Source organism: Neomonachus schauinslandi, chromosome 5 (genome assembly GCF_002201575.2).
Source record: "Neomonachus schauinslandi chromosome 5, ASM220157v2, whole genome shotgun sequence".
Lineage (NCBI taxonomy): Eukaryota > Metazoa > Chordata > Mammalia > Carnivora > Phocidae > Neomonachus > Neomonachus schauinslandi.
In genome coordinates, this window is record NC_058407.1 from 141,244,617 (window position 1) to 141,259,047 (window position 14,431).

The following is a 14,431-nucleotide window of genomic DNA, read 5'->3' on the forward strand; positions in this document are numbered from 1 at the left end:
ACAAATCATAGGGACTGATGTAGCTAATAAACTACACGCATGCTGACAGGCGGATGAGTGATAAAGCAAATCCAGCAGCTGTTACTGGTGGAATCTGGGGGGTAGGGACATGGATGTTCTCTGTGAAACTCTTTTTTTTTTTTTTTAAGATTTTTATTTATTCGAGACACAGAGATACAGAGAGAGAAAGAGCTCAAGCAGGGGTAGAGGCAGAGGGAGAAGCAGGCTCCCCGCTGAGCCAGGAAACTGATGCAGGGCTCGATTCCAGGATTCTGGGATCATGACCTAGCTGAAGGCAGACCCCCAACCATCTGAGCCACCCAGATGCCCCATCTCTGTGGAATTCTTTCAACTTTTCTGCACGTTAAAAAATTTGGATAGACAGAGAAGGTCATATATTGTACGATTTGGTTTATATGAAACATGCAGAAGTAAATCCATAGGCACAGAAAGCAGATTAGGGTTTCCGGGGGCTGCAGGGAGGGAGCATGGGGAGGGACTGCTGTTGGGCATGGGGTTCCCTTTGGGGGAATGGAAATGTCTTGGCACTAGAAGGAGGTGGTGGGTGACCAACACTGTGAACAGCGTACAGGCCACTGACTTGCACGCTTTAGGTGGTTAATCTTATGTTATGCGAACCTCGCTTCAATTTAAGAAAACAGGAACATTCAAGAGAACTTTTGGGTAATAAAATGAACAGTGACATCTTCCGAGAAACGAAAGAGATGGAAGGAAAAAAAAGAAAGCAGAAGATTAGTCCATATGGTCGTCAAAGCACGGTTTCTATTTTCAGGTTTGTTCATCTGAAGTTAAAAAACAGTTCAAAATGATCCCCCAAGTACATGCTTGTTACTGTGAGCCATTACTCTAAGCAAATAAAAATGAGAGCTCGAGACCCTATTCTCTCTCTCACATGCACACACACGCACACACACACACGCACGCACACAGGAAAGGGTCAAACAGATACACCAAAAGGTTAACAGTCATCCATCTCTCTGGTGGTGGAATTATACAGGATTTCAATTTGCTTCATTATACTTTGTTTATCAGTCCTGAAAGATTTGTAACAAACCCATATTACTTTCATTAGGACAAAAACGGACACACCCAAAAAGCTGTTTTCATTTAGGAAAGAAAATAGCAGGGCGCCCTGCGACAAGGGGACTGAAAACTCCGCGGAGGAGCTGGGACAAGGCGGCGGCCCGAGGGACGAGCTGCGGGGCTGGCGAGGCACTGAGGCAGGTAGAGGCTGGTAGAAGGGCAGGAGGGGGCAGGAAAGGAGCCGGGGGAGGGCCCCTGGCAGGAACAGAGAGAGCGCCCCTCGCCTTCCCTGCTCTTTCCCACACCTCCGTTCCTCACTGCCTCCTGTGCCATCCCCAGCGCATCCCGTCCCTCAGCTGTCTGGGCTGCCTGTGGCCTGGCCCCCCGGGCCGGTGGACACCAGCGTGGGCAGGGGGAGGGGCAGCCACGGCTGGGCCAGGGAGGACAGGCTCGTGACCTGTCCACCTTCTGTCCCCCACTCCTCTGGACCCGCCTCTTGGTCACCTCCTGGGTAGGAATGCATATGAAATACAGACCGTCCAGTTAAGTTCAAATTTCAGACAAACAATGGATCACTTTGTGGTATAAGTATATCTCAAACAGTACATGGGATATACTTCTATGAAAAAAGAATTGTGCTCTGAAAGTCAAATTTAACTGCATATCCTGTATTTTTATTTGCTAAATCTGGCAACCCCGCCTCTGGGATGCTTCTGGGGCTACTCTGTCACAGATGAGTCACCTTGCACTCTCTGAACCTCAGTGTCTCCATCTACAAAATGGGTATAAGCTCAACTGCACTGGGCTGGTGCCTCCAGCAGGGGGATGATCATCCTGGCAGCTCATAGGTATCCTGCATGGTATAGATTCCTCAGGAGAACCTGCTGCTCAGAGAGGTTGTTAGCTCATGTCACAGAAGAGCAAAGGGCAACACAGAGAGGGAACATGATTTGCCTAGCTACTTTCTCTCTCTTCTCTGTCAAAGGAGGATCGTATGCATCTGAGCAATGGCAGGGGAAGTACAAGAAGAAAGAGGATATCGATAGTAATACCAAGCCCTATGATACACCTGCATAATCTCACTGAATCTTTACAGCAGCCCAGGGGATGCGGATGATCGCTTTTACCCTGTCAGAGGGAATCACGTGCACAGAGAGGTAAGGTGACTTGCCTAAAGTCACACAGTAAGTGGCAAAGCTGGGATACAAGGCCTGGTTCCTGAGACCACGGTTTTCCTCCAGACAGGGTCCATAAGCTGCAGGAACTTAGCCCCCAGGGTGGGGGGCTGACATTAACAGCAAAAATGAGGTTTCTCCATCTCAGCACTACAGACATTTGGGGCTGGATCATTTGGTGTGGGGGGGTGGGCATCCTACGCCCTGTAGGGTGTTTATCAGCATCCCTGGCCTCCACCCACTAGATGCCTATCCACCCCACTACCCCAGTTGTGACGGCTAAAAATGTCTCTAGATGTGGCCACATGTTCCCCGGGGGTGGGCAGAACCCACCCCCCTCCCCAGCAAGAACCCTTGGTCGGGCAAGACCCTGGTCCGCAATGGGGCTGGCCGCACGGGGGGGCACTCACGCTCTGCATCTTGGCCTCCGTGTCCACGATGTTCTTCTCCACCTGGTCGGCATTTTTCTGCAGCTGCTCGATCAGCTCCGACAAGTCCTTGTTAGAGATGCTGCAGACAGAAGATAGGAGGTGGGCTGGGCCTGCAGGGCGTGCCATGTCCCCACTAGCCTCAGAGGGAGCCTGGCGGCCCACCCTGTCTCCTGCCCCTGCCCTGGGGCGACATCACCAAAGCCACAGAAACAAGGCAGCTTGGAGCGAGAGTTTCTAGTTTTCCATTTTGGCAGAACACCTTTACTATGTTCTTCTTTTTTTTTTTTTTCCGTTTTTATGGAGATATAATTCACATACTATAAAATTCACCCTTTTAAAGCCTATAACTCAGTGGGTTTTAGTGTATTCACAAGGTTATACTGATGGGTATCTGGCCTGCCTCTGTTTTGCTTTCTTTCAATAAAAGAAGACACAAAGACCAGAGAGGGAACGCAACTTGGCCAATGTCACCCAGCCAGCCAGTAATGGTCAAGATTAGCACCTAAGGGGCGCCTGGGTGGCTCAGATGGTTAAGTGTCTGCCTTTGGCTAAGGTCACGATCTTGGGGTCCTGGGATCGAGCGCCGCATCAAGCTCCCTGCTTAGCAGGGAGTCTGCTTCTTCCTCTACCACTCCCTCTATGCTCTCCTTCTGTGCTTGCTCTCTCTTTCACTATCTTTCAGGTAAATAAATAAAATCTTAAAAAAAAATTAGCACCTAATTCTCCAACCTCCATTGAAAACCCTTTTGTACTGACTCCACAGTAGAGCCCAAGCAGCCAAGCACCCAGAGGGTTCATTCCACCTGCACTCATTAAGCACCTACTATTTGCCAGGTCCAGCAGTGCACACAGAAAAAGCCTCACCCTCTGACTCGTCACCCCCTAGATGGGGAGGAAATCAGCATTTACAGAAATAGTCACATGACTGAGACAGGCATGGAGGCTAGGGTTGCCCAGAGGAGCCTCCTGACTGGCTGGGTGGGAATGGGATTGGTCGCTGAATGCTTCCTGGAGGAGGTGGTGGTGGCTAGGTTCTGGAGGATAAGGAAGAGTTTGGGGTTCACGGGCAGAAGGCTTCAAGGGAAGAGGCCACAAAAAAGGTGGGTTCTTGGCATGTCCGTTGGAGGGGGGGCCAGGGCAGGGCTCTGGATCCTCAGGCTGAGGGGGCCACCACCTCTTCACACTGGAATTCCTCAGATCAAGGCCTGGGACCACCTCTTGGGGCATGAAACATTCAGATTCCCAGGCATTAACCCAGACCCTCTGGATCTGGATCTCCAAAGCTAGGCCCAGGAAGCTGTATTATTATTATTGCTCTTGTTATTACAGGTTCTCCAGGGGACCCTGATCCCCTGCGGAGTTTGAGGTCCAACACTGCAGGTACTGCTGGTATGGGGAGGGGCGGGTGTCGGCGGGGGGGGGGGGGGGGGCAGAATCGGGCACAGTGAACAGAACCTGTGAGTCTGTCCATCCATGTCTCAAACCGTGCCTGAGAGCCTGCTCTGTGCCAGGCCTGGATGCACAGGAGCTAAGGAGGGGAGAGTAACAAGACCCAGGCTGCACCCTCTGCCAAGTCAATCAAGGAGGCAGCCTTTCCCAAAGTGGGTCCCAGGAACCCCAGTCCTGTAAGTCATTCCCAGAATGAAGGCTTGTGAGTCCAGGCAGCTAGGAAAACCTGGACCCTTGAGAACTCTATGAACCAGTAAAGGCTCTGAGCAGTCCTGCAGTATAGAAAGCTGGTTATTCAGTTGGAGAGGCAAGGAAGGCTCAGAAGAAGGGACTGTGGGGGCGCCTGGGTGGCTCAGTTGGTTAAGCAACTGCCTTCGGCTCAGGTCATGATCCTGGAGTCCCTGGATCGAGTCCCGCATCGGGCTCCCTGCTCGGCGGGGAGCCTGCTTCTGCCTCTGACCCTCCCCCCTCTCATGTGCTCTCTCTCTCATTCTCTCTGTCTCAAATGAATAAATAAAATCTTTAAAAAAAAAAAATTAAAAAAAAAAAAAAGAAGAAGGGACTGTGTATGGAGGATCTGAGCAAGGAAGGATAAAGGCTGGGCTGTCAGGGCATGGACTGAGCCCATAGCCCCCACCCTGGCTGGTCAGACCACATGGGGAACAGGCCCCTCCCCTCCACCAAACCACTGACTCTCAGCCTGGCCTGCTGCACTCAGATGTAGCGAGTCTTAAACCAAGTATTTAACCCATGACTGCTCATGTGTCAACAGGAACCTGCAGTGTGGATCAAGTGGGGGGCTTTGGCTCGGCCCAGCCCCACCTCAGGACATGGGACCAGCTCCCAAGCCAGCCCCTTCACTGGGTGGGCAGTATGAGGAAAGCACCTTCTGGCCCCCCACCTTGGCTGGCCGATTATTCCAGCCAAAGCCCAGCACCAGAAAGGGGACAAAGGATGTGGGTGGAACAGCCAGTCTCAGGAACCTGGTGCTCCTGGCAGAGGATGAAGGAGGGTTCCGTGGGAACTTCTGGCCAGACAGGCATGGGTTCCAAGTGTAGTGGGGCCATTTGCTGCGTGGACCATCTCAGGCAAGCACCATACCTCAGTTTCTCCATTGGTCTACAAGGGATGCCCACCAAGGCATCATGGTAATTTGACGCTTCCTGCACATGCTTCACCAGACATCAGACATGTTCATAGGCACTGCCTCAACAACATCCTCACCCTAAGCCCTGGGGGAGGGCTGTGTACTCCTTTACAGAGAGTTTATAGGAAACCAAGGCTCAGAGACGTCAAGGTGCTTGTCCAGCGTCAGACACCTTGTGAATGGGGCACCTGGACTCTGCTCAGGCAGTCTTGCTCCAGAGGCCACTTTGTCAAATACTGCACTCACAGCTACTCATAGGGGTGTTGGGGAAATCACAAGCACATGTGTAGCAACCACCACCATCACCAGAATAGTATGAGCTTGTATTTACTTTCCACATGCCAGTCTCTCTGCTCATTTCTTATTCTTCATTACAATCCTGTGAGGTAGGTGTTGGCCCAGTGGGTCATCATATTATTGTCCCCACTTTACAGATGTGGAAATGGAGGACCAGAGAGTTTAGTAACTTTCGCAAAGTTACACAGTAATTAAATGTTAGAGCCAGAATTCCAACCCAGGCAGGCCCCCAAGTTCATGCCATTAGCAACCCCATGTGACAATCCTGCACGGCTCCCAACACATCCTAGGCATGGACTGCCAAGTGCCCTAGACCACAATGGGATACCACTTCTCACCCACCAGGATGGCGATAATCAAAAAGACAGACCATAATGATTTGGTAACAAGGATAGGAGAAATCAGAACCCTCACTCACAGTAGGTGGGAACTGTAAAATGGTGCAGCAGCTTTGGAAAGCAGTCTGGAAGTTCCCCAAAAAGTTAAGCATAAAGTTGCCACATGACCCAGTAATTCCACTCCTAAGTATCTACCCAAGAAAAATGAAAACATAGGCCCACACAAAAACTTGAACGAAACACAAGTGTTCCTAACAGCACTACTTACAATAGCCAAAAAGTGGAAACAACGCAAGTGTTCATCAACCAATGAATGGATAAACAAAATGTGGAATATCCATTAAATGGAATATCACTCAGCAAAGAAAGGAATGAAGCACCAACACCTGCTATAGTGTGGGTGAACCGCAAAACCATTACGCCAAGTGAAAGCAGCCAGACACAACAGGTCACATATAGTAGGATTCCATTTACATGAAATATCTAGAATAGACCAATCCATAGAAGCAGAAAGCAGATTAGTCGTTGCCGGGGCTGGGGTGGGGCTGGCAAGTGAGCACTGAAGGGTATGGGGTGTCTTTTGTGGGGTGATGAAAATGTTCTAAAATTGGTTATGGTGATAGTTGGGTAATTCTGTAAATATACTAAAAACTATTTAATTGTATACTTTAAATGAGGGAATGGTATGCTATGTGAATTATATCTCAATAAAGCTGATACCAGAAAAGCTGGTAAGTGCCATTTCTAAGTGATAGGGGCTTGTTTCTTCTTCCCCCACCCCCTTGAGCCTTCTTCCTGCCTTCTATCCTGTTTTCCTGAGGCTACGCCCAGCTGCCTAGAAGATGCTAGTTAACACAGAGTTGACCCTGTGCCCACCAGTGCTAAGCAAGTCACATAGAGATGAGCTCCTTTAACCCTACCACTGCTGAAGTTGCACTGTTCTCCAATTTTACAGATGGGGAAACTGAAGCACTGACTCAATAACTTGGTCCCAGTCCCACTGCCAGGAAACAAGGAGAGCTGGGGTTCTAATCCAGGCCTCTGGGGCACAGTCCTAGTACTTCTGCCTTTTGGGTTTGAGGTCCTGAATGAGAGTCCCCACAGGGTCCTGCATTCTGGCCAGGAGTGCAGGAATGCAGGAACGTGGGCAGGTCAGCAACCTGCAGGGATGGGGCACAGATCCCAAAAGGCCTGGGAACTGGCCTGGCCAGTCCAGCTTTTCATCTCACTAATAAGACCCACGGGGGCATCCAGACAGGGCATCAGCTCGACTGATGGAGACCAAGATACAGCCCTTCCCCACCACCCCCATCCAGTCTTGTCCCACCCACGGAGATGACAATCACCAGCAGAGCCAGGAAAGCCGAGGTGCCCCCACCCCAGAGAGGGGAGGCGGGTCTGAGTGACATGCTGGGAGAGGGACACACCCGGCCTCCCTCTACTTACTCAGAAGTTTAACACGGACACAGGTTCTAAGGGCAAGTGGCCTTCGATACTAGAAGGTGGCTTGGAAGTGATCCAGCCCCACCTGCTCATTACACAGATGTACAAACTGAGGCCCTCAGAAGAAAAGGCACCTACCCAAGGTCATGCAGGAGGCAGCTGGTGCCTGGAGTCAGACAGGATTCAAATCCTGACTGCACCAGCCATTGGTGTAAGCTTGGAGGAGCTACTTTATGCTTCTGAACCTCTGTTTTACCATCTGTAAAATGGGAATAGTCCATCCCACCTAGTTAAGTGAGGTGGGTGGGGGAAAGGTCAGGGACACTTCTGGAAACAACTGAATGAGTTTCAAAGACCACTTCGGGGTTCACGGACTGAGCTGGAGGTTCAGGGCAGACTCTGGAGTCCCAAAAGCAGATTAGAGATCATTTAGGTTCACAAGTGGAATCTCCCTGGTTTTACCAGTGCCTAACCAGTGCGGGGCACGTAGGAGACATTCAACAAATACCGTTCAGTGAAGGACCTCGAATTACCCGGCACATTGTAGGGGCTTCACAAATGGTGAGGATGACCGCTCATCCACACAACATGTATTCATTGCACTTTTACACCCCACAGAGGGTGCCCTTCACAATGCACCTGAGCCCTTATGTGGCCCCCTGAGCTGTGCATGGGGTTCTACCTGTGGGCTCCTGCTTGCCAGTCATGCCTGGTCCTGTAAAATAGGTTTCTTCTGAAAATCAGTAAATTCACAGTGGCGAGGACAGAAGGTTCACATCCCCAGGGGGAAGGCATATCAACAGTGGAACCACCTGACACCAGGGACCAAGGAGGACACAAGATTGCCTCCAAGGAACCCTTCTCAGTATATGACCTCCATCTCATGGCTAGGGGCCAGCAGACAAGCCCAAACTGAGGGACGGTTTACAGAACACCTGACCAGCCCTCTTCAAAAGTGTCAAGGCCATGAAAGACAAGACTGAGAAACCATCAGCCTGGAGGAGCCTAAGAAGATGGGACCACTGAATGCAAAGTGGGGTCCTGGAACAGCAAAAAGACTTTAGGGAGAAACTGGGGAATTAGAAACAAGTTTATAGTTTAGTTTTTAAAGTTTCCTTCCAGATTTCTGGGTTTTCCAGAAAACCCCTACAGGACATCCTGGTGATGGGAATGGCATCTAGGACACCCATCTTAAGACAGGCAGGGAGGAGGTGGGGTGCCATGACCCAAGACCCCACCTGGTAGAAGCTGGTGGGACTCGGGACTCAGTTGTCCCCACGACAGCCGCCTCAGCCCAGCCTGGCCCAGCCCAAGTGCTGCTGTGTGGGTTGCACAAGCCAGGTTGGGGGGGTCCCCAGCAGATTTGGGCCCGTTTCTCCAGGGAATCAGCCCTCATTTTCTTCTCCTGGGTGGACGAGGCCGGGGTCTGGCACAGGCCCAGGAGGGCCAGGGTCATGTCCAAGGTATGCCGAGGATACCTTTTGGGCTTGAGGACACACTGAGGGACAAACAAGGGCCTTTTGGGTTTGAGCCTGCAGGCGTCAGCCTGGAACAAGTGCCTCTTTGTGTCCCAGGATGTACTCAGAGCACTGGAACCACAGGGGGAGAGCCTGAGAGCTTTAAATGGCACCAGGTACTCCCATTCTGTCACCAGGAGTTAGAAACTCAATAACCACAGTCCAACCTGCTCTGCAGGTGGCCACTGAAGCCCAGGAGGTCAGCAGCAATGTGGGGATCTGGTCAGCGAGCCAGCAGGGGTGCCGTCCAGAGAAGTGGGGACAGAGATGGCACCCAGGTCAGTTACACACCACGGATGGAGTATATGAGCAGGAAAAGAGAACACAGGCATCTCAGGGGACCCTCCCCCTCCCCCAATCCTGCTGCCCACCTCTTCTTGCTTTAATTTTGTGCAGGAGCTCCTTTCCCTTTTCCCCAGCTGGAAGGGCAGTATGGCCTGATGGTTAAGCACCCAGACAGAAGGCAGCAGGCCTGCATTTGAATCCTGACTCAGTCCTTACTAAGCTGTGAATTACTTAGCCTCTCTGAGCCTCAGTTTCCTCATCTGTCAGTGGGGGTCATCGCAATATGCATGCCACAGGCCTCGGCCAGGGGTTAAATGAGAGAGTACTGCTGTATGGGGGAGCCCAGGCTCTCTGCCTCCACGTGGGGTCCACTGTCCAGGGATCTGGGCTCCTTATAAGGAGATGATAAAAGCCAGCACACCATTCCTACTGATCCTCACGCAAGCCAAGACATGCTCTGGCTCTGCCTTGCAGATGTTGCCTCGCCCAGGCATGGGAAATTCGCAAGTAATGTCAATATTTAGAAACGTCTCCACCAATCCCTGCAGGGGGAGGCTGGTGTACAGACGTGGGTAGTGAGGCTGCTGGGAGGATTCGGATCCCAGACCTGGTCCGACTGAACTGTCTTGGGTTTGGGCTTAGAATCAGGTTTGGGATTTTGAAGGGTATGGTGTGTTTCCACCGCAGGGTCTCTGCTGTTCTGAGAACTCTCCCCCATCTGTAGGAGGGAAACCGCAGAATGGGAGGGCAGGGAGGGCCTGTCTACCTGGTTGTTCAAGCAGAACCCCAGAACCGTCCCAGATCCCTGCCTTTCCCTTCCCTGGTTCCACGTTGGAACAGATCTCCTGTGCCTGCATCCTCCCTTTGCTCTATGGTCTCAACCTGATCAAGGCTGCTACCTCTCACCTGGACCAATGCAACAGCCACCCCCAACTGTCTCCCCGTGCCCATAACTCTAGCTGCCTCCAACCAGCCTCAGCACATTTCAACAATGCAACCTCATCTTACCACTGTCCGGCCTCCAACTTGCCAGGGCTCCCAAATGCTCTGAGAATAGAGCTCACACTCCTGTCCAAGGTCCATAGGACCCCCTGTGCCCAGCCTTTTCTGCCTCAGGGCCTTTGTACCAGCTGGGACTTTGGGGGGGTTTCTGTTTGTAGATCGCCTCCAGGACCACCCTGGCTAAGACTTGGTTTACTCACTGCATGCCCAACTGACCCACTCAGATTCTCTATCTCCTTCCCAAGCTCAGAAGCAGGAAGGACCTGCTTCCCAGCCTCCTACCTCCAGGAGGGACCCAGGCCCTCCAAGGACACCATGAAGGGTCAACCCTCCAGCTAGCAGCTACCCTTGTTGCCTTCAGCTCTCCGTGCCCAAGTCATGCTGAACAAGTTGGCCCATTTTCCTCTCTATCTTGCCTGCAGGGAGGGGGTCATCCTGGCACATGGAAAGAACGTAGGGTCTGATGTTGCTCTGACCTGGGCGGGCTCCTTAGCCTCTCTCTGCCTATTTTCTCGTCTGTGAAATGGTGGTAAGAATCTGTCCCACCCCAGAGGGTTGAAACAATTCAAGGAGATAATCCTTGTAAAGCACTTTGGATGTGGCAGTCACATGGCCAAGGCTCAGGACTGCGCCCCACACAACGCTCCTCCCAGCAACAGTGCAATGAGCTGGGCGGGTGTCTGGAGTAACCAAACGTGCTATTTCTCCTACCTACCTGAATTTCCTCATCCATAAATAGGGTTATGGTGTCTATGTGGGGAGCGGCAAACAGAAAGACACACTTCACAGGTGGGGAACATCCCCAAGTGGGAGTTCATACTATAACGCTTTGAGTTCAAGGCTACAGCTATCCTATAGGAATAGGCTGCAAGCCCCGTCTGTGGTTTAAATTTTTCCAGCAGCCACATGAAAAAAGTCAAAAGAAACAGGTGAACTTAATTTTTATACGATATGTTATTTAACTTAATGTATCTAAGAAATTATTTTGACAGGTAGTCGACAGAACAGCATTATTAATGAGATATTTTACATGCCATTTTCATATTGTGTCTTCTAAAGCCTGGCATGTAGTTTTAACTCGCAGCACAGCTCAGCTTATTCTAAGCACACCCCACATGGCTAGTGGTTCCCAAGTAGGACGATGCAGTTTTAGGGGATTCTGTGGCTTCCGGCCACTTTGCTCTAAGCCCATCGGTTCTGCCATAATAAAGCTGATGGATGCTCAGAGCATCAAGTGGTCCTGCTCAGAGCCTGGTACCTAGGAACACTCAACAAATGATCATCCCTTTTGCTCTCTGTCACTCTCCCACCAAACCTACACAGGCTGCCCAGACACCTGCCCCAAGGCCAGGTCCGGTCTACAGATTCCTGGCTGCCTGACTTCAAAACATTCCAGGGCTCTCAGCTGCACCCAGCCAAGCATGGTACCTGGGTGTAGAGGGCCAGGGCACGTAAACCACAGCCCAACGCCCGCTCCCCAGGCCCCCAGAGCTGCAACATCCCTGCCCACGGCATATGGCTCGCTCCCCGCCATCCCCTCCTTCAGGCTGGGAGAACAGCCTCTTTCCTGCCCTGGCCTCTTTCAGGACCTGCCACTCTGGGGAAGAGATCACACCCCCCAGAGGGGTGCTGCAGCCCTGCCATAAACCCCCGTCCCCAGCTGTCCCTGCCTGCCTAGAACCACTCTGTCCCCAACCAGTCACAACTCAATTTTCTCTGTGTGTAGAGAGAGGAAGTGGTGGGCAGAAGGCCCGTCTAGTGGGAACTGCCCTTCCTCCTTGGCCAGGACCACCTAGCCTTCCAGGCCTGAGTCAGGCCCCATGTTCCCCTTGATCACGTCTACCCATCCCTGCCTTTAGGGGTTAATTCTGTTTCAGTGGGTATGCACAGGGAGCAGGGGAAGGGTGGGCAGGAGCCGTCAGCTTTGGAATGTCCGGAATGCGTAAGAGTGCACACCTCTCCCCAGAACCAGCCTCACCCTTCCCAGAGCCCAGAGCAGGGGCCTGGCTGCCTGCTGGCCAGGGTCATCATCTTCTGGGTCCTGCCTGCCAGCTAGGGCAGGAGCAGCTCTCCGGGGACATCCAGACCTGCTGGGAGGCTTAACCTCTGGTGCTGGGTGTCCCTCGGCCCCCATTTTCTTTTGTCCCTCCCTCCCAGACATCTATCCTGTCCTGACACAAAGGCACACACAGTAAGCACTCAGGAAATGATTGCTAAACACTGAGAGCACCTGCCAGGTACCTATCACCGCCCCCCCAGGTCCTTCACAACAAGATCCATTAAAATCTTACAGTCCTGGGAGAAAGGCACCATTACAGTCATTGGACACTTCTCTTTTTTAAAAGATTTTATTTTTAAGCAATCTCTACACCCAATGTGGGGCTCAAACTCACAACCCTGAGATCAAGAGTCTCACACTACACCAACTGAGCCAACCAGACGCCCCCATCGGGCACTTTTCTTAATCCTGCCCTTATTAGACTATAAATTTTTGGACAATAAGGATGTACTCATTTTTTTTTTTTAAGATTTATTTATTTATTCTAGAGAGAAAGAGCCCAAGCGGGAGAGGGAGAGAGAATCTGAAGCAGACTCTGCGCTCAGCACAGAGCCTGACACGGGGCTTGATCTCACTGATCTCATGACCACAAGATCATGACCTGAGCTAAAACCAAGAGTCGGATGTTCAACAAACTGAGCCACCCAGGCGCCCCAGGACGCACTCATCTTTCAGGGGGCCCTTTGTTGCCCTTAATTCCAGGCCTTGCGTAGCTTTGGGGCTCAATAAATAGGTATTGAACTGAGCAGACTTTTGGAGTAATGGCAACAATTCCTATCCCCCCATTTTCCAGATGAAGACAACTCTGGCTTAGAGGGTATGAGAAACCCACCCGAGGTCACATAGCTGAGAAGTGGTGGTGCCAGGATTGGAACAGGCTCCAGAGCCACCTTCTCAGAACAAGAGTGACATCAATACCAATCCACGGGGGCGCTTGGGTGGCTCAGCTGTTAAGCATCTGCCTTTGGCTCAGGTCATGATCCCAGGGTCCTGGGATCGAGTCCCACATTGGGCTCCCTGCTCGGCAGGAAGCCTGCTTCTCCCTGTCCCACTCCCCCTGCTTGTGTTCCCTCTCTCACTGTCTCTCTCTCTGTCAAATAAATAAATAAAATCTTTAAAAAAAAAATACCAATCCACGAAATGACAGAGAGACATTGGGGAGACAGGACGAAGCAGCAAGGCATTCATCACTCAGGGGAGGCCTAGTGATTTACATCTTAAGGGCACCTGCCTCGGTACAATTAATCCTAGTAGTTGAGTCATAGTGGTGGCAACTGACTCAGACATTCTCCTAAGATGCCACCATGAGGGGATCCCAATCTGTCCCTCTGAGAAGGCCTTTTGGGAGAAGAAATCAGCACAGAGGGAACACCTGCCCGGGTTGTACCCTGGCCCAGGGCCTGACACATGTTTCCACTTTGATCCTCATAACAACCCCTCCAGGTTGGTACTATTATTGCTCGCAGTGAACAGACTGAGCTTAGGGAGGAGGGGCAACTTGCCTGGGGCCACTGGACTAGTAAGCATCCAGACTGGTGACTGCTGTCACCCCAGCCAGTTTTCTACATAGTCAGTCACTGCCGAATAAACTCACCCCACCCCCAGCTCCTTGTCATCTCTCCACCCCTCTTACTGGCCTGGGGACAGGCCCTTCTCCATTACCAACCCCCGAGACAGGAGTTGTTAACATGCTATCAAACGTCTGCTCATATCAACACTTATTTATTTTAAAGATTTTATTTATTCATTTGAGACACAGAAATACAGAGAGAGAGAGCGCATGAGCAGGGGGAGAGGCAGAGGGAGAGGGAGAAGCAGGCTTCCCGCTGAGCAGAGAGCCCGATGAGGGGCTTGATCCCAGGACCCTGGGATCATGACCTGAGCCGAAGGCAGACGCTTAACGACTGAGCCACCCAGGCATCCCTCAACACTTATTTATTGAACTCCAAACCTATGCAAGGCCTGGAATTAAGGGCGCCCAAAGATAGGTAAGTCCAAAGATTTATTTTTTAATTTATTTAATTAATTCATTTATTTGACAGAGAGAGAGAAAAAACGTGTGAGCACAAGCAGGCGGAGAGGGAGGCAGAGGGAAAGGGAGAAGCAGACTCCCCACTGAGCAGGGAGCCTGACACAGGACTCAATCCCAGGACCCTGGGATCATGACCTGAGCCGAATGCAGACACCCAACCCAATGAGCCACCCAGGTGCCCCATCCAAAGGTTTATAACCTAATAAGCAGGA

General features: G+C 51.5%; 1 protein-coding gene across 1 annotated transcript in view; it reads right to left on the reverse strand.

Annotated features, from left to right (window-relative positions):
- PPL (periplakin) overlaps positions 1-14,431 on the reverse strand; it is a 43,778-nt gene that overhangs the window by 20,052 nt on the left and 9,295 nt on the right. Inside the window, exon 2 of the mRNA XM_021698356.1 lies at positions 2,630-2,729. Coding sequence (XP_021554031.1) covers positions 2,630-2,729 — 100 coding nt within the window. The remainder of the gene's footprint in view (positions 1-2,629; positions 2,730-14,431) is intronic.